This window comes from Corylus avellana, chromosome 4, assembly GCF_965113065.1.
Source record: "Corylus avellana chromosome 4, dhCorAvel1.hap1.2, whole genome shotgun sequence".
In the NCBI taxonomy this organism is placed as follows: Eukaryota; Viridiplantae; Streptophyta; class Magnoliopsida; order Fagales; family Betulaceae; genus Corylus; species Corylus avellana.
In genome coordinates, this window is record NC_142493.1 from 11,414,683 (window position 1) to 11,436,250 (window position 21,568).

The window sequence follows — 21,568 nt, forward strand, 5'->3', positions numbered from 1 at the left end:
CCTCCTTTCTCTTTTCTTCTTCCTCCCTCCCGTGCGTAGTACACTCTCCGGCACTCTCTTCTCCTCCTGCGCATGCCAGGCCTCTCTCGCTCTCTCAATTCTCTCTGTGACTTCATCTGCTAGCACTCTCTCACACTTCGGCGGTCTCTCTCACACTCCGGCAGTCTCTCCCTCTTCGGCACTCTCTCCCTCTTTGACGTGAATATATATATATATATATATATATATATATATATATATATATATATAGACAATGTTTTTAATTTTTTATTGTTTAAATTATATTAATGTTTACAATTTATATTTTTTGTTAAGTGTTATATATTAGTTTCAAATTTGGTTGCTAGTTTCATTTTTTTATATGCTAGGCCATTTTTTTCAAATTAGTTTTGAATTCATATTGTGTAAATGTTATAAAAAAACAAGAAAAAAAAAAAAAAAAAACTAACCTAGATTTATTTTGTTTAGGGTCCCCTAGCTACCAATTGTTCATTTAAATTTGGACTAGTCTTAATTTAGTTTAGGTTTTGCAAATTTAGCTTATGTAAGTGTAAGAAATATTTAATGTAACTTATAAAAAAAAAAAAAAAAAAAAAACAAGTAAGATAGCTATATTTTTTAAATTTAGGGTCCCCTAGTTACCAAGTGCATTTAATTTGGACTAGTCTTCATTTAGATTATTAGGTTTTGCAAATTTAGCTTATGTAATTGTTAGAAAAATTTTAAAAACTTGTATTAAAAAAAAATATATATATAGATATATTTTTTTAATTTACAGTCCCCTAGCTACCAAGTGCGTTTAAGTTTATGATAATTAATATTTTTTTCCCAATTGCATCCTTACATTATGTACATGTAAATTAAAAAAAAAGGGAAAAGCAATTGTTTAAAAAAAAAAAGGAACAAAAAAAAAACTAACCTACTTTTAATTATTCCATTTTAGGGTCTATATGGGCCATACCAATGCATGACATGTATGTGTTTAGGGTAATTCTTATATATTTGTTTCTGATTTATGTAGTAACGCTATGGACAAGAGTTGGATGATGAAGTCTAGGGGCACGAAGGAATACAGAGACGGGTGTAGATCGTTCGTGGACTTCGCAGTTCAGAATTGTACAACTCGAGATGGACTAATTGTTTGTCCGTGTAAGACGTGTTGCCTTAACAGGCGACACCTGCCTGGTTTAGTATACGACCACTTGATAGGGGGGAAATGAATGTGGCCCCAATACAAAGACTGGATTCATCACGGTGAGAGGCCTATACAAGCTTTTGTTGAAGGCTCTAAGTCGATTTGTCTGGCCACAGATGCAGGTGCAAGCACAGATCAAGGTGGCAATATTCACGCCATGTTGCATGATTTATTCGGCATGCATGATGTCATGGAAGAAAACAATGAGCCTCGAGTTGAGGTACAGGGTGCAGAAGAACATATTATGCATGACGAAGCCGATGGGACGTACGAAAATACGAGGAATTATTTAAAAAGGCATACAAGCCGCTTCATGATAAAACCAAACATAGCAAGCTGAGTGCTACTATATATCTGTATAATTTGAAGTGTATGGGTGGAGTGAGTAACACGATATTCTCGTGTTTCCTCGAGTTCATCAATCAGTTGCTGCTTGCAGATGATGGAGCTTTGTCAGTTAATACATACGAGGCCAAACGGTTTCTAAGGGACATGGGACTCGGGTATGAGAAGATCTCGACTTGTCGTAATGACTACATGTTGTTCTGGAAGGATAATAAAGAGTTAGATTCATGTGTTAAATGTGGAGAATCTAAGTAGAATGACAAAATTCATTTAGACGAAGATGGCCACTCCATATCGTCGAGTAAGAGACGTCTGGTGAAAGTGTTGCAATGGTTTCCAATCATACCACGACTACAGAGGCTGTTTATGTCGCAGCATACTGCACCTTATATGAGGTGGCATGCTGACAGCCGCATAAAGGATGGCGTATTGAGGCATTCGACCGACGGTGAAGCATGGAAGTCATTCGATACTTTATATCCGGATTTTGCATCAAACAGCAAGAATGTAAGACTTGGCCTAACCTTGGATGGATTTATTCCGTTTGGGAACATGAGCACATCCCACAGTACTTAGCCTGTGATGCTTATGAATTAACTTATTTAGGATTAACATTTAGATAATGATGATCGTGTGTAATGTAACATATAGGCACGGATGAAAGAGTTACTGGAAACTGACCCTGCAGAACTGGTAGATGGGCTCGAGGGGACGATTCGGTGGACACCGAATGATGCATACGCCCAGGCGCATGACAAGAAGCCTGAATATGCAGGTTGTGTTCGAGGGGTTAGTAAGAATATTCTATATGTGCACGGCAACATCCACTCCTATTATACACCGTCCCAAGCACGGTCACAAAACCCTGAAAGCTCGACGGTCTCGCGTGATGAACTTGAAAGAGCAATTGAAGCTGAAATGGAGCAACACAGGGCTCAGATGGCTGCACAATAGGAGCAGATGGATGCGATGTTGGCCCAGCAGAGGGAGTAGATTATTGCGGTGGTTACCGCACAGGTTACTGAGCAAATTGCTGCACAGATGGCGGCGTATGAGGCACAAGTTCGTGTGCTTGAGGGCTCGAGACATGTGAGCTTCGAGCTGGAGGTGACTAATATTAGGGCTCCGCACGACGCAGAGTCCCCGGCCTGTGTGATTTTGAGATCCTCAGTGGATAGCCGATCAGGTAACACTATATTCGTTTAGTTTCACTTTTAGTAACACTATTATTTTTTGAGATGACTATCATTTTAATGGTTAGTGATTTTGTTTGATAAACACACTTTGTTCGTACCTTTATGTGACACATGCATGTATATAACATAATTGCAATGTAATATGTGTAGATGACGTAAGAGTAGAAGTTGAGGACAACGATCATAATGAAAGCCAACATCAAACCCCGGCTGGATAGAAGTCTTGTTTGTCAAGACATTATACCCGCCATTCGGCAACCCTATATATATATATATATATATATATATATATATATATATATATATATATATATATATGATATTAAATATGCAACATATAATAATCGAATTGCGTATATACTTATAATCAAAATACTTTACTTTGTTTTTCTTGGTTGGTTTGGTGGTGGCTGCCGGTTGGCGCTTTGCATATTTAATCTTACCACATTTGTTGAAGCTAGTTGAGTTGGCTGCTGCGTCATTTTGTTTTAATTCAATCTATTGAATAAACATACATATAGATGTATATGTGTGTGTGTAGGTAGTGTAGAAAAATTGATATTACCTAACAAAAAATATTGTGAGCCTTGGTTTCTTTATGAGTGGCTTAAAATTTGAAGGTGGGGAGTTCATACTTTGGAGAATATATATTTATATCTAATGTAAAAGTTCATACTTTGGAGTTCATACTTTGGGTTCTTATGCATTTTTCCAATATAAAAGTATATTCTTGTATTTAATTGGGTAGAAAAGTATATTAAACGTCTCATTGGATGGAGAAACTTAGAATTACTTTTTTATCCATGGAACCAGGTTGGTTCTTTGACAAACCTATTTCTAGGAGTTGAACATTTGTAACAGTTGCTCATTTTGTTTTCTTTGTTTCTTTCTCAGACATGTCACCCATCATTCTTTTAGATGGATAAGCATCTCCCATACCCCATGGGACATGAAATTATGACTTTAGCAACCATCCCATTCTAATGGGAGGTGGAGGTTCAATTTGGCCTAGAGGCTTGCTATAAGAGAGTTGGGTGATAATCATTGTCGTCTTTTGAAGCATCTCTTGTCCCCTTGTGTCCTAGAATATTATGTGTTATAATTATTTTTTTTCCTTCTTATTTTTGGTTCACAATATCATCAGTTTGCCTTTTTAGAGTATGATCACTTTACTTTGACGTTGCTAGCACTTAGGACTTGATAAGATTCTATCATGTTAATTTGCTGATTGATTGTTTGTTTTATCATTTGCAGTTAGAGCGGAGAAGTCGAGCGGTCATGATGGTGTTCCCTCGGATTCAGTTGGGGTTTATATTTTGAGTCATGTATTCACAAACAACTTAACTTGAGTATTTTGTATGTTTTGTTGATGTATATATAATGATATATTTGTTTATTAACAATGTTGATGTATGTATAGAGATAGTTTTAATTAGTTCGTAGATTACCTGTGATAGTTGAGAGTTTTTGAGTTAGTTGGTGGATAATTGAGTTTTTGAGTTAGTTGGTGGATAATCTTGATGGATAGCATAGTATACATGTGTAACTCGTATACAAGGTGTGCATGGAGAAATTAAAAAAAAAAAATTCCAACTGAATTTGGTGACGTGTTAACATTGTGCCACGTCACCAAATGGTGACGTGTCATATTTCACACGTCACCTCATTGGTAATATGTTAACATTTAACACGTTACCCCAAGGGTAACGTGTCTAATATGACACGTTACCAAAGTGTTGACGTGTTATAGTTGACACGTTACTAATTTGGTGACGTGTCAAATTGACAAGTTACCGAAGATTTAGTAATGTGTCATACTGACACGTTACCTTGTGATAACATGTGAAAATATGACACGTCACCAAACACGTTACGTTACTTGTAGTAATGTGTCATATTCTAACACGTCACCAAAGTGTGACGTGTCAGAAATTGACACGTTCACCATAAAAAAAAAAAAAAAAAGGTTTAGTGACATGATTATTTGGGGCATTTTTGGCCAAAAAAATGTCCCTATTGATTTCGCAACGCTTGATTAGGGGCATTTGGGACACGTCGATTTTTATGGCGACTAGAATTTAAGTTTGAGACTTTTTTTACTAAAAAGTGTCTTGAAAAGGGGACATTTGGAACTAAGCGCCCCCTTTTTTAAAAAACGGGGCACTTAGTGGTGAAAAACGCCCCATTTTTAGAATGAGGGCGCTTCCTAGGCAAGCATTCTAAGTGCCCCCTTTTTAGAATGAAGGCGCTTGCCTAGGAAGCGCCCTCATTCTAAAAAGGGGGCGCTCAGGTGGGCAAGCGCCCCCTTTCATAAAATGAGGTGCTTGCGTGTACAGCGCCCCTATTTCTATATGGGAGAGCTTCCACACCACGAAGCCCCACCAATAATCAATATATGGAGAAAATGTTTTTCCCATGCAATCCATAGATATTTTTTATATTCTCCTTATATACAATATTGTATTGCGTATTTTCTCCGTAAATATTGGATTAATCCATAAATATTTTCTCCATTCATCAATCTCATACAATCTTACACATATCTCACAACACATATCTAATCCATGTATACAATCTCATATCTCATAAGACATCTAAATCCAAAATGATGATATCATAAATACAAAGTGTACCACATCTTAAAGAGTTAACAAAAATTTTACCATACATATGAAATAAAATATCCAAAACGATATCATAAACACAAAGTGTACCACCTCTTAAAAGAGTTCACAAAAATTGTATATTGCATATGAAATAAAATATATCAACGAGTTCGCTTAGCATTTGGCGTCAAATACATACCCAACCTAACAGGTCAAGTATATGTACGTCACTTAACGATTACTTGCAAATGATAAAACAAAAAAAAATAAATAAATTACAAACCTATATCTAACTATTTTGAAAGTGCAAACCTATATATAACTAGAGTATATTACAAGCGACTAAGATATGAAGATCTATACATACTTTGTGATGATCCACGATGGTCGCCTTCTGCATGCTCATCTTCATTTGTTAATCCGTTCTCACCTATACATAAATAGATGCAAATGTATATTATGCAATGATATATATGTTCTTAAGTCAACTACAATGTGGAAGTAACATTTTTTAATCATGAAAATGTAAATATAACTAGTATAATTTAATTAAGGTTAATTAATTACCCGGTCGACTTGCAACTGATGATCTTGCTCTGACAACACCGGGACACTCGGGGTCATGTGGAGTACACATGATTACGTTGCTCGTTCTTTGGCTCACAAAATAATTTTCCATAAATTTCTAGACGTCGACATAGGCAGATGTTAACATGGCAATCTATTCGTTTTGTTTGGAAATCTGTTGCTCTTGTTCATTTATACGCTCAAGTAGTACAGGGACTTGTGCAGGTAAGGTTGATGATTTATTTGCATGTGTGCTGCCTTTGACTGGTAGAAGCCTAGGTCCCATTCCTCGTAAACGGCCAATGTATTCTGCATTCCCCATGACCTTGGCATAAGCGTCGTCAGTTGCCCAATTTATTGATCCCTATGTCAAGCTCGAGCTTACTGCAATGTCCTATTTCATAAGATTTATTTGAATTAAAGATACTGTACGGGGAGAGGGAAAATATTGAGGGGGAAGTACTAGGCGAGAGCTAAGGAATCATAGGCGAGCTTAATTTTTCTAGGGAAAATTAAGCTCGCGGGCTAACAAAAATAATTTCGGTGCACCTACTATCCAAGCGCCCTTATTTAAGTGCGCCTGGCTGGCAAGCGCCCCTAATTAAGGGTGCTTGCTAGCCAGGTACCCTTAATTAAGGGCGCTTACCATCCAGGCGCCACTAATTAAGGGCGCCTGGATAGCAGGCGTCCTGAATTAAGGGCGCTTGCCAGCCAGGGGCCCTTAATTAGGCGCGCTTGCCAGCCATGCGCACTTAATTAGGGGCGCCTAGCTGGCAGGCACCCCTAATTAAGGGCTCGTGGATGGTAGGCGTCCCGAATTAAGGGCGCTTGCCAACCAGGCACCCTTAATTAGGGGCGCTTGCTAGCCAGGCACACTTAATTAGGGGCGCCTAGTTGGCAGGCGCCCCTAATTGGGTGGCAAGTGCCCCTAACTAAGGACACTTAGATATCAGGCGTCCCGAATTAAGGGCGATTACCAGCCAGGTGCACTTAATTAACTAAATTGGGGCATGCCCTTTTGGAATGTCGCGAATTAAGGGGACGTTTTTCTGCGCAGGCGTTGCTAATTTTATTTTGTGTCGTTTACACAATAAAAAGTCTCTACAAGGGTATGTTTTATTAAAGTGCCTCTATTCCAAGCATTACTAAACCTTTTTTTTTTTTTTTTTTTTTTTGTAGTGGTTACTAAATCTCCAATAGTTACGACTAATTTTTTAATCCGCCAAACATATTACCAATGACACGTTAATGCTTTGTTACAAAAAAATAAAATTTTTATTGTGAATTGAGAACCATACCTTGTACTTTTGGTTGTTGCACTGAGTTATTCTTCATAGGAAATATAAATATCTCCTTGAGATAATTTACTCATGCCTAATAATTTTAGTTAAGTGGTTACTAAAAAGATTTTATTTTTCAATACAAGTATTGTGGATGATCATGTGATTGAGTACTCAAAGATTAAAGATGGATAAGGTGAATGTAAAATCAAAATACCTTATTCAATTATGAATATCTCAATTAGAGGTTTAAGTTGAGTAAATTATAATTAATAAGGCTTGCAAAGCTTTATTTTTAGGTCCCTTCCCTATTTCTATATAAGTTTTATTATTGTAAGACTTTTTTTTCTTTTTTTTCACCCTCTCATGTAGCCGTGCATGACATTGAGAATTCAAAACATCAAAATATTTTAGGGTTTACATTTTACATTATTTTTACATTCAAAATATCAAAATATTTTACATTCACAAGAAAAAAGATTCTCCCTTCATGTATGTTGAATTAAATTGTATACAATTGTTCTCCCTCCATGTCTCTCTCACATAAACAAATGTAACTAATACAATTAAGTTCTTCTAAGAATACATTGAGGATGAGCAGTGAAATCACAATTTTTACAGTAATAGAACCAAAGCTTTTCATCCCTTTTCTTTTTTCGCAAATTTGACAATAATATTCTCCAGAATTATCTTCAGCTGTATAAGTGAGATATAGGAGATGTGTGTCATATCTATGCCTAGCTACTAGTGGAAGAGTAGCACATTTAATGCACAAGCGGAACCCACAAGTGGTGTAATCAAATATTTGAGTGCCATAAGGTCTTTGACTATAAGCATTGCACTTTGATTGACCAAATTTACCAAGGAAGAGGTAGTGCTAGTGGCCTTTATGTTTAAAGGCTTCTGGAATTAAAATATACTGAGCATCAAATATTTCATTGTGACACGAATTCTTGACACATATGTAGTTGAAGCCACTTCGAGTTCGCTCGCAAGCATAACACTTGAACGATTGCACATTGTAATTTACATTATGTAGGCTGAGCAGGTGTCGGTGATGAAATGGTCGCATAACCTCTTGGGGTAGTTTAGTACATCTTATATGGGGGGAAAACTTGCACTGCGCACAGCCGTAACACGGGGACAACACTATAAATTGCATGCACCCCTCACAATGCTTGACATCCAAAAGCTCTTCATTTTTAAGGATTAATTTATGTTGTGGATGACTCGAATGTTTGATCTCCTGAGGGGCAGCTTTTTCATCCTCTGTTAGATCGTTGCCCTCGACTAAATGAGTAGCATAGTCAACAAAATCACAGGCCTCACCCTCCTTCCTAATCCAATATCCACACCGTAAGTGGGCAATGTAGTCACAATTTTGATCATCACAATAGTAAGCTGCATACTTTATATCCACCTCTTCTTGACAAACCTCACACTTGTGCTTTTTGACTTGACTAAGAGAGAAGGTGTAAGTGAGGGAGTGACCATGTCCTCTAATTTTGATGGTGCCTAGAAATTTACCACAGTTAGAGTGAATCAGAAGTAGACAGTTATTACATAGACATGCAATGCCACTGCATTTTACACCACACACTTGGCAAGTGAACTCGATTGGATCTCGAGTGGGGATGAATGCGTGTGGGTTACATTTGTCAGCACTAATATTTTGCCAACGAGAAGCACATGTAACGTGGAGCCTATAATCACATGTATTACATTTGTAATAGAAGCGTCCACTGAAAACTTTACCGCAAGCACCACAACAATATTGAATCTCTGTTGGCGGTATGAGATAAAGGTTGTGGTTTGAGAAGTGCAGAAGGTGTGTTGTTTCGATGGGCAATTGTGCACATGGTTCATGAAGGAGGAAGGTGCAGTTGGGGAAGTAGCATTTGTAAAAGGTAATGTTGTTGTTACCTAACACTAACAAAGACGATACTGGTTCCTCGCACAATGAGCAAACTACTACTTTCTTCTCATCTCCATTCTTCTCCACCTCTTTCATGGATATCGAGTGATGTTTCTCGCTCAAATCATGTCTGGCCTCTATCCATATCTTGCGATTTGTTGTCTCGGGGCATGATTCATGAATGATAAAATCGCAATATTCCCCGCAATTGTAGCCGCGACTTCCCAATACTGACTTTCCGCACAGCCAGCAGTTTCTATAACTTTCCAGGTTATCTATGAGCTGCAAATGATGCCAAATCTCACCGGCCGCCATCTTACTCTCTGCTAATTAATACACAGTCACGGAGGCACAAAACGCAAAGGGTGGTTAGTTAGCATATATATATATCCTCTTGAAGACCGAAAAATTAAGATGGCATTTACGTAAATTTGACAAAGGAAAGATTAGTTCCAAGTAATACCTGATTTAAGATCGAATCCAAGCTACTGCAATTATTTAAGTGATTTCAAAAGGATCTCATTTTCATTTTGAAAGGGTATATACATACGGTTGTTATTAAAGGAGATGGACAGAAATTTCCTCCAAACCAGTATGGGAGAAATATCCTCAAGTCCATTTAAAATAGTGCCATGTGTTTATAGACATTTAAAAGGTACATTAAATTTTTATTGTCATTAATAGTAGCTTGTTAACTTAGACTAAATTTAATGTGTTTTTTAAATGTTTATAGACACATGGCAATATTTTAAATGGGTTGGAGGATATTTCCTCCAGATTGGCTTGGAAGAAATTTTTGTCCAAAGGAGATTATCAAGGTCATTTTTTGGTGGATTAATCCTATAACAAGGAAATTGTCTTTTAGCTTATCCTTGTAAATTTGATTTTGGCTGGATAAATCTATTTTTCTATCTTATAACTCTTGATTGGTTTCCTTTCGGAAGAAACAACTTCCAACTTTACAAACATGGTTTCTTGTTGAGTAGATCTATGGCGGAAAGGAAAACTTGAAATAACAGGTACTATAAAAATTAACAAGTACTATAAAAATACCATAAAAATTAACAACTTTTAAATACATTTTAAATATTTGAAATCTTTGAAATAAATTTTTAATATCACTACAAACATAATTGCAATAGAAAAGAGCCTAACCAATGAAAGGAATGAGAGAGGGAGAGAGAGAGAGAGAGAGAGAGAGTGTATAGCACCTATTATACAACTTCAAGCTTGTAGTGCCTTCTTTCTCCTTAAATTATCACACAAACCTTTTTTTCTCCTTTGGTAACAGAAAATACAAATCACAAAGATGGTTTACAAATGATGATTTGGTGGAAGAAATAAAACAATATTGCTATGCTTCCAAAACCGTGATTGATATTATTTATATTATGAATGAACATGATTATTCCTTTCTTTTTTCCTTAATTACTCTCTAAACATTTTTTTCTTTAGGTGAAAGTTCTTCTATTCTCTTGAATTTGTCTTTTTCTTCGTCTTCAAATCTTCTTTTCTTTTCTTCTTCATCAATTTTTTTTTCTCTCTATATACGTTGTCCTTTATTCTGATACTCTGTCTTTTTTGTTTTCTCCACAACTTCATTTCTTGCAAGTTTAGATGGATTACAAAAGATGAAATTTCTACTATCGTTGACAAAACAAAAATTTCATATGCACCCAAAAGTATGAAAGAAACGGGTTACAATGAACCTACTTATTTTTTTATTTTTTTTCTTTTGTCTTCAAACCTTTGGGTTCATTAATTAGTTAGATTTTTTGCCTTTTGTTTTCTTTTTCTCAAAATAAAAACATTAACAAACAATTTAAACAAAAAACACTATTAAAAATACAAAAATAGTTTTCTAATTTATGTCACGTCCTAACACTTTTACAAGTTAAAAACAAAAAAACTCCTTCCAAAGCACATTAACAAACAAAACTGTTATTTCTTTTTGTGCATGCCCTTTCTTCTCTTATTTTATTATTTTCTTCTTCTTTACATCTTTTGCTTTTTGCTTCCACATTTTCTTTTCTTTGTATATGTGCTCATTTATTCTTTTTGTTTTTTTTTAACCACATCCTATTTTCTAGCGATCGTAGATATCTATTGCAAGCCTCACCAAGTTAGCACCAATATTGAAGTTTATTATCCTTGAGTACTAGGCCTAACTATCATAGAGATGGCTTATAAAGGATAAAACTTCTAATTTCATGCATGAATAAAAATAAAAAATAAAAATAAAAAGAGTAAAGACCTAGATGATGTGGTTAAGTTTAACCAAATTCATGAAAAGAATAAATCAGATTAAAGTTCAGATTTGATTAAATTTTAGATTAGATAAAATTTCGGATTGGATTCAAATTCATATTCTGCATATGTCTCAATATTTTGACCATAACTTTCCACTCAAATATTAGATAGAGGTGATTCAAGTGGAATTAGAAAGCTAACTCAAAATAATATAGTTCATTGTGAAATAGAATTTTCCTAATTCGGATGTTTACTATGCCAAAATTGTTCCGCAATAAAAGGATACAAATTTGGACGAATTCTGTTCCGATTTCAGACTTTTATTTGGACTGGGAAACAGATCTCCGAATTATCTAAGTTTACTAGGGCTTATAGGACTCTCCTAAACCTATAAAAGACCTCTTTGCATTCAAGAAAATGGACACAAGTCTAGAGAGCAAAATTTTACAGCTTTTCTCTTTAGTTTAGTTTTTTTTTAGGTTTAGGTTTATGTTTAGATTTTATTTTATGTGGAGCTAAATTCCAAATTAAGGTTGGGGATGAAGCCTCACTGATGAAGAACAACATCACTTTTATGTAAGTTTTTATTTATCCGATTTTATTGAGTTTTATATTTCAATTGTTTTACTTCTTTTCAATTGGATTGAATGATTCTCGGATATCTTTTGTGATTCAAGAATACACTTGATGATTTGAGATAATTCAGTACAATTGATTGCTTGATTTTATTTGCCTAAGGATTGGATATACCTTGTGATTTGTTCTATGGATATATTAGGTGTTTCAATTAAAATTGGATATCTTTTGTGATTTACGGATACATCTGATGATTTAATTGATATTAGATTCCTTTTGTGATTTGTGCAATGAATGGATACATGTGATGGTTTTAATTAATTATTTGAAGTATAGTAAAACATATCTAAGATTTTAATTGTGAGAACTTCAGATAAATATTGATGAACATAGAGTATGTTGTTATGATTCGGTGAGTATGGATTCCAAGAGCTTAGTCTTTAACTTTTGTTTTATTTTATTTAGTTTATGTTTATCCTTTAATTTTCAAAACTCAAAATTCAAAACCCTTTTGGAACTAGGTTAGGATTTAATTAGTTTAGATATAAATTGATCTTTCAAAAACTCAATTCCCTGTGGGTTCAACCTCGCACTTGCAAAACATTATATTGCAAACGATTCGTGCACTTGCGAGTATTAAAATTTGCACAATAGCCCACATGATACTTTTCTTGTGCAATTGTTCTCCATCTTTTCACATGTTAGCACCTTTCATTTCTTTTGAGTTTTTGTTTTGGCTTGGCTTGGCTTAAGCCCCTAGAACTTTTTTTTTTTCTTATTTTGTCTTTTCTTTCATTGCATATGGTTTGGCTTGCTCTTATTTGGCTTCTCTTTTCTTTTCTATTTTTTATTTCTTTCTTTTCCTACAAAAGGCAATAATTTGTATTATAATATTATTTTTAAAAGCTTACATTTAATAATTAAACATTATTTCACAACTAAATATAAAATAAAGTATAATAAAACTTACTTTAATATAGAAAATAAGCATTTTTTAAACTAGTTATTATCAGATGACTCGAATGTTCGATATCCTGAGCGACAGATTTTTCATCCTCTTTTAGATCATTGTTCTCAACCATGAATAGCATAGTCAACGGAATCACTGATCTCACTCACCTTCATAATCCTATATGCATACCGTATGTGGACAATGTAGTCACACTTGTGATGATCACAACAATAAGCTGCATATTTTATATCGACATTTTCAAAACAGACTTCAGAATTGTGCTTTTTGACTTGACTAAGAAAGAAGGTGCAAGTGAGGGAGTGAGCATGTCCTTTAATTTTGATGGTGCCTATAAAATGAGCACAACTAGAGTGAATCCAAAGTGGACAGTTGCTGTATACATAGATAGGCAATGTCAATGTTTTTCCCACCACACGCTTCGCAAGTGAATTGGTTTGGATTCCGGGTGAGAATGAATGCATAATTTGCCAACGAGCAGCACAAAGTCTATAATCGCACAGCATCAAGGCATGATTCATGAAGGAAAAAATTGCATTCACAGCACTTGTAGGCTGTGAGTTCCCAGTACTGGCTTTTTGCACAGCCAGCAACCAATTTCCTCATTTAATTTCCATCACTTTCAAGGTTATTTGGGAGCTGCATGTGATGCCATTTGCTGAAATCTTCTTTCTCGCTCTCGATCTTACACACACAACCACAAAACCTAAAGGTGGTTAATTTAGTATTTAGAGTATGTTTAGCAGGGTTTGTGTTCGTAGACATTATAAAATATGCTAATAATTTGTAGAAGCTACTTGTTGGGTCTCCATGAATAAAGTCAAATTAAATTAGATGGGTCATAGTGGGTACTAATTTTTCTTTTTTTTTTCAAAGATCATTGTACTTGATCCTCGGAAGACTAAAAATTTAAGATGGGTCATAGTCTTATATTCAAATTTGCAGCATTTTGTTTTAAATAATAGCGTTTACATGACTACGTTGTGTAATTGGAAAACCAATCATAATAATAGCAGAGTATGAAGAAAATAAAATAGACATTAAAATAGGCTGGGTTGTAATAGGCTTTCTGTTATGGTGGTTAAAGGGATTCAATAACTATTTAGAATTTATAAAAGGGAAGACCAGCTCATAAGGGAGGTATTGAAATAGATAAGTCAAAAGTCATTAGCGTGTAAGAGGAGACCCGGGCATCTAGAATAGCCCATTTACATTCAATACAATTCGTTATTTTCAGCCCATTCAAGATTCAACCATTTTCATTCTATTCCATTATTCCAATTTATAAACACCAAAAAATATAGAAAATACATAACATTAGAGGAACAGAGTGTACATCCTTGCATATTTATAGCAGCTGTGGACTAACTCTTAACAAGGTCTGAGGAGCTGGAGAAGTGTTAAAACTCAAGAATTTCTGCTTTGCTACCTTACCTTCAATTGGTATAGGCAGTTTTTATATATAGATATAGATCAAATCTGTTTACAATGTAACAGCATGATTACAATCCTATCTTTAACTAATTACAAATTGATATTATCTTATCTAAAGAGGTTGTATTTAAACACTCCTCTTATCTTGTGTATCTTGAATATTTAAATTCAAAACCGTTGATGAGAGATTATCCTTTACACGCCCCCTCAAGCTCAGTGGGGGTGCAACAACTCTGAGCTTGTTACGGAGTGTAGAAAAACGGCTTGCTGACAAAGGCTTGGTGAAGACGTCTGCTACTTGGTCTTTTGTTGAGATAAAACGAATATCAATGGATTTGGATGCTACCATGTCCCGGACAAAGTGAAAATCTATCTCCACATGCTTAGTTCGAGCATGAAAAACTGGATTTGAGGCAAGATACTTTGCCCCTATATTGTCACACCACAAAATTGGAGGTGTCGAAATAACAATTCCAAGTTCAACCAATAGAGATTTTAGCCATGAGAGTTCAGCAGCAGTGTTGGCCAAAGATTTGTATTCAGCTTCAGTACTTGAACGTGCCACAGTTGCTTGTTTCTTGCAACTCCAAGAGATAAGATTTTTTCCAAGATAAACACAAAATCCACCTGTAGAACGACGATCATCACGACATCCAGCCCAATCCGCATCAAAAAATGCTTGGAGTGTGTGAGAAGAGGACTTTTGGATTGTTAATCCAAATTGAATGGTTTGTTTGAGGTACCTCAAGAGACGTTTTGCAGCTTGCCAGTGACTTAACCGTGGATTGTGCATAAACTGAGAAAGCCTATTTACTGAAAAGGCAATGTCGGGTCTTGTGATTGAAAGGTATTGAAGAGCACCAATAGTACTCCGATACAGTGTAGGATCATTAAAAACTTCACCATCAAACGAAGATAGAGGCACAGAAGTTGCCATTGGGGTGCAAATAGGTTTGGCATCGGTCATTTTTGTTCTCTTAAGAATATCCAGCATATAACGTTTTTGAGACAAAAAAAATGCCATCCTGAACCGGAGAGACCTCAATACCTAAGAAAAAATTTAAATTACCCAAGTCTTTTACACCAAAATCAGACTTCATCCAAAGTAATAGATTTTCAATACCTGTAGAGTCTGAGCTAGTTATGATTATGTCATCCACATATATCAATACAAACATGGTGAGTGCAGTAGATTTATAAATAAACAGAGAAGTGTCAGACTTAGATGCTTGAAATCCAAAATCCAATAACTTGTTACTCAACCGAGAAAACCAGGCCCGTGGTGCCTGTTTTAAACCATTGAGAGCCTTTTGAAGGCGACATACATGGTTGGGATGCTGAGGATGAGAGTAACCAGGAGGTTGAGACATATAAACTTCTTCATTTAAAATACCATGAAGGAAAGCATTTTGAATATCAATCTGTCTGATAGACCAACCAGAGGAGATTGCAATGGACAAAACCAAACGTACCGTAGTAGGTTTTATTACCGGACTGAATGTTTCTTTGTAGTCAATACCGGCTTGTTGATGGAAGCCCTTGGCCACTAATCTGGCCTTGTAACGATCAATGGAGCCATCTGCTTTCCTCTTGATCCGAAAAACCCACTTGCACCCAACTAAATTGTGTGCCTCCGATGCTGGAACAAGACGCCATGTGTCGTTCTTAAGAAGAGCGTCAAATTCGGAATTCATGGCTCTACGCCAGTTTGCATCTGTGCTAGCTTGAGAGTAGCACGTAGGTTCAACCTCCTTGAGATTTCTTGCAACCAAAAGAGCATGGGGAAGGGGGTGTTTGGGAGAATCATTGTGAAATTTCTTTGGCTTGGTGATATTGTTTTTGGCTCTTGTAGTCATGGGGTGAGTATTTGGAGCAGGTTCGGTTGATTGGAAAATAGGAAATGACTGTGTTGTTTCATGAGAACTGGATAAGGGTTGGGTGGTTTCATGGGAAATGGGTTGAATCCGTGTGGTTTCATGGGTATTGGGTTGAATCCGTGTGGTTTCATGGGAACTAGATGGAAAAGATGTGGTGTCATTTTGAGTGGGTGAGATATTGGGCAGATTTGGCATGTGGGAAGGGGAGATAAGATGTGAGGATGATGTGTCATGTAATGGGTGTACTTGTGTTTCAGGAGGATAAGGTTGGGTTGTGGTAGGAGACAAATGCATGTGAGGAGAGAGAAATTGAGTGGGATGCGTGGGATATTGTTGTGTTGTGGTAGGAGACAAATGCATGTGAGGAGAGAGAGATTGAGTGTGATGCGTGGATTGTGGGGCATTTGGAGAAAATAAAGGAGTTGGTATGTGAGACAAAATAGGTGTAGATAGAGAATAATTTTGGGATGTGTCAGATGAGCATGAATTGTTTGAAACAGAGAATGGGAAAAATTCTTCTTCAAAAACAACGTCTCTTGAAATATAAAGACGACCAGATTTTGGATTTAAACACTGATAGCCCTTATGACGAAGACTGTAGCCTAGGAAAACACACTGCACAGAACGAGGTTGAAGTTTGTTGGAATTATAAGGACGTAAGTTTGGCCAACAGGCACACCCAAAAATACGTAAAAATTTATAATCCGGAGAAATATGAAACAGAAGTTGATAAGGAGACAGATTTTTGAGCAGGGGTGTAGGCATACGATTTATGAGATAACAGGCAGTTTGAAAAGCATAATCCCAATATTCACGAGGAACATGGGCATGAGAAAGTAAGGCTAAACCTGTTTCGACTATGTGACGATGTTTTCGCTCCACAGCACCATTTTGTTGGTGGGTGTGGGGACATGAAAGACGATGAGAGATTCCTATATTTTGAAGAATTTTACTGAGAGAGCGATATTCACCCCCCCAATCGGATTGAACAATTTTTATTTTAGAATTAAAATAACGCTCAACATTTTTCTGAAATTGCAAGAAAATTGTGCAAACATCACTCTTGCGAGACATAGGAAACAACCATGTATATCGACTGTAGGCATCTAAAAATGAGACATAAAATTTATTTCCAGTAGTTGAATACAAAGGAGATGGTCCCCATACATCAGTGTAAATCAATTCTAGAGGGTGATGTACATGTGTAGGGGACAAGGAAAAAGAAAGCTGCTTGCTTTTTGACATGTGACATGCAGGACAAGTCAAAAGCTGATTATTTTGAGAAATTGGTAAACTAAATTTTGACAGAACACTAGAACAAATTCTAAAAGTTGGATGCCCAAGCCTTGCGTGCCAGTTGAGAGGTGATGTACGAACTCCAACCATTGCAGAAGCAGACTTTGGCGACACAAAGGAAGGACTCAAATTATTTTTGGAAGAAAATGAACGACTGCTGGAAGGTGATGGATGAGGAGAAGCCGTGACAGGGAGCTTGTATAAGCCACCATCATTCCGGCCTTGAAGAAGAATTTTCCCTGACCCCTGTTCCTTCACAAAAAAATGCCATGGATGAAATTCAATGTAAGTATTTGTTTCAAGAGTGAATTTGTGAACAGAAAGCAAATTTTTGGTAATTGAAGGAACATGTAAAACATTGTGTAACAAAAAAGAGGCTTTGGGAGATGAAAGTAGAGTATCACCAATATTGTGGATGTTTAATCCTTTTCCATTACCCATATGAACTTGGTCAGATCCATTGTAGTTTGATGAACGGAAGGTCAAGTTTTTGAGATCAGATGTGAGGTGATGGGTTGCTCCTGAGTCAGGGTACCAGTTTGGATCTAGGCCACCAGACGGTGCAGAGAAATAAGCTTGCATTGGTTGATCACGGTTGGAAGGCTGATTATGGTTTGATGGCTGATCATCATATCGTTGGTAACAATCCAAAGCGACATGGCCATTTCGGTTGCAGATTTGACAAAGGGGCCGTGTAGTGGAAGAACCACGGCTTGATGATCCATGACTAGAATATGATGAATATTGCCGCCCCCTGCCACGATAATTTCTAGATGGGCCGTTGAAGTGGGATCGGCCAGATGAGTGGTAGGAGCCACGTCCACCACGTCCTCCACGATGGCTGGAATTTTGAGAGACAAAATTCACACCAGCATCGGAGATGTCAAGAGTGGGTTGTATCTGTTCTAGCCGCATCTCATGAGCTAGTAAATGACCATAAATTTCCTCTATAGAAAGAGGTTCAACTCTGGTTGTAACAGAGGTGATAAATGGATCATATTCGGATCCAAGTCCTCCGAGGAGGAATGCCTGTTGCTCCAAATCAGTAAGCGGTTTATTCACGGCAGCAAGAGCATCACTGAGCGTCTGAAAATAGTGATAATAATCAGCAATTGACAAATTTCCTTTTTTCAAAGTGGATAATTTTAATCGCACTTGTAGGAGACGAGCATTGGATTGAGACTTGAATAGAGTTTCCAAGGTGGTCCAGGCGTGCTTGGATGTGGTGCAGCGCGTGATGTGAGAGATCATCTTGATTGAGAGGGCAGAAGTAATAGCCCCAAGAATGACCTGGTCTTGCATGTTCCAATGCAGAAATGCTGGATTTGGTTCAGTGGAAGAAACTCCATCTTTTGTAATGGTTATAGTAGGTGGTGGGCAGGGAATGGTGCCATCGACGTAACCAAACAAATTGCCACCTTTAAGATGAGGGACAATTTGAGGTAGCCATGTAGGGTAATTGTCTTGAGTGAGCTTAATGGGGTTGAAATTTGTGAAGGTGATAATGGTAGAAGTTGTAGGAACAGTGGAAGCCATGAGAAGTGAGGTGTGCGGAAGAGAAGAGGAAAAACAGGAAAAAAAAAATTTTGACGTTGGTCTTTTAGGGCTCTGATACCATGTTAAAACTCAAGAATTTCTGCTTTGCTACCTTACCTTCAATTGGTATAGGCAGTTTTTATATATAGATATAGATCAAATCTGTTTACAATGTAACAGCATGATTACAATCCTATCTTTAACTAATTACAAATTGATATTATCTTATCTAAAGAGGTTGTATTTAAACACTCTTCTTATCTTGTGTATCTTGAATATTTAAATTCAAAACCGTTGATGAGAGATTATCCTTTACAAGAAGTTACATAACAAAACTCTAGTACAAAATAAAACAAAGACATAAAGAAAAGCAAATTGACATTTAGTGACGGTTGTTGATGTTTGGATGTGGTTTTTCATTGGGTTTTAGATCTGAAGTAATGTGGGTTATGCCTGTTCATCGATTTGGCTCAATGTTTGTTCATGCCCGCGTTGCCTTTTCGGTTGAATTTTTTTTTTTTTAATACACAAATTGGACTTCTGGGTTTGTTTCTTATGTCATTAAGTATTTTCGACGCTTTTCTTCGAGAAGCTACTATTAGTGAATGATGGTGTGCAGTTTTAGTCCTAGTCTATGTGTACGTAATGTTTGATGAAATTCCAGAATCAGCATTTGTTTGTGCGTGTGAATTTGGATTTGTTTTCATTAATAACTTCTGATGGTAGACCGGCTTATTCTACGTAATATTCTAAGCTTATTGATACACCTTCCCTTGTTGCTCTTGATGCATATTTTTGACTTAGAATTTTTGACTTACAATTGATATCTAATACAGGGGCTGTGGCTGTGCTAGCTCATCCATGGGCACTGAAAAAACCTAGTTGCCATTATAAGGAGGCTGAAAGAGGCTGGCCTTCATAGGATGGAGGTGAAGACTAGCAGGTATATTATTTACTTTGCTAGGTCTTCATTTTTATTGTTGTTTGTGGAATTTTGTTTTTGGTGACTGTCCAATCAACGGCCATAGAATGTAAAAGATTTACTTCTCCTTCTTCATCTTCAGACATGTAATAGATGTCAAAGATGCTATCTTAGGAGCATATAAAAATTCTAACAAAACAATTCCCGGAATAAATCAGTAGATGAAGTCGAGTTGTTGTTAAAATTCATCATTTGTATTGTTTCGACTCGTATTTGTTATAATGTTTTTATATTTTAGTGCATAGATGAGATGTTGGTTTTGTTTCTACACGACGGTAGAAAATTGGTTCCAGCCATTATTGCTGTATGGATTGTGTGCCATTCGTGGTGTGATGCTTAGGTTTATCTTTCTCATTTATGTTTTTTCCACCGAAATTCCTAACAATTTTCCAACAAACACTAAAAATTTAGACCCATTCTTTCTTGAAAACTCGAATCTTCAAACCCTAGACCACCAAATTCTTATAAGATTCACAAACAGAAAATATTGTACAGTGTACTCTTTATAACACTGCTCAAGGGGTACTATTAATGTGCACTGTTCATACAGAATTTTAAAGGGGGCTCCCGCATGGGTTGTGGCAAGGACTTAATCTACCATTGCTTGTCTTGTGATTGACCAATGAAGAGAGGCAGAATGCAGAGTTTGAAGCCATCAGGCTGAAGCTTTCTAATATCTCTATTAATCAGGGAGGAATTCAAGTTTCTATTGAGAGTACGTAATAGTTGTGAGTTGAATATTCATCTTGTTTATCAAATTCATTTTCACCTTCTCAATATTTTTGGCATTTCTTCTGTCATATTTAACTAATTGTTTTTCTTGAAGATAGATATGCCTAGAAAGGTAGATGTTAGACAGTGAAGGATCTAACAAGATGTAGAGAATAGATGATTGTCTTTTTTTTTTTAATTAATGAGATTCAATTTGAGTTCTAACTTAAATAAAAGCTAATCTAGATTTTGATATTAGGTTTAAATTTTTGTTGCTTACTGGGACAATGTTCTTTCAAAATTGTCAACTCAAAACTACGTTTCCCCTTAAAAATGTTGTTCACTGATTTTACTTTGTTAAGGCAAATGGGTCTCCCCCTGTGGAGGCAGACGCATGCCTTTATTTATTTATTTTAGTTTCATTTTTGTTTTTTACATTTATTTTCTTGTGGAAATTATGATTCATGCGATGAATTCATGGGCATTGAGTGTGATTTTAATCCAAACAGATTTAAATCACAAGCTCCTTATAACTTGTAAATTTGAGTTGACAATCAATGATAAAATTGGGCATTTTTATAAATGAAGACTATAACATAATAACATGTCAATACTATACGATAGAATCATTTATCTTGATTATTGAAAATGAGACTTCTAGTTCATATGTTGATGCATTCGGAATGTATTGAGTATTTTTGGTCGTTAATAATGTGTTGTACAAATTACCGTCACCTAAATGCATTTCTCATATCTACTAATTGAAAATGCTATTAATCTTGTGGGAATAATGAACTCATATCTGAAATTATAATCACTTTGATTTACCAAT

The 21,568-nt window shown here is 36.1% G+C and overlaps 1 protein-coding gene across 1 annotated transcript; it reads right to left on the reverse strand.

Moving 5' to 3' along the window:
• Positions 1-8,066: 8,066 nt before the first annotated feature.
• LOC148586308 (uncharacterized) lies at positions 8,067-9,419 on the reverse strand. Its single transcript, XM_088515555.1, has one exon. The coding sequence runs from the start codon at positions 9,417-9,419 to the stop codon at positions 8,067-8,069; it is 1,353 nt and encodes a 450-aa protein (XP_088371681.1).
• Positions 9,420-21,568: the final 12,149 nt, after the last annotated feature.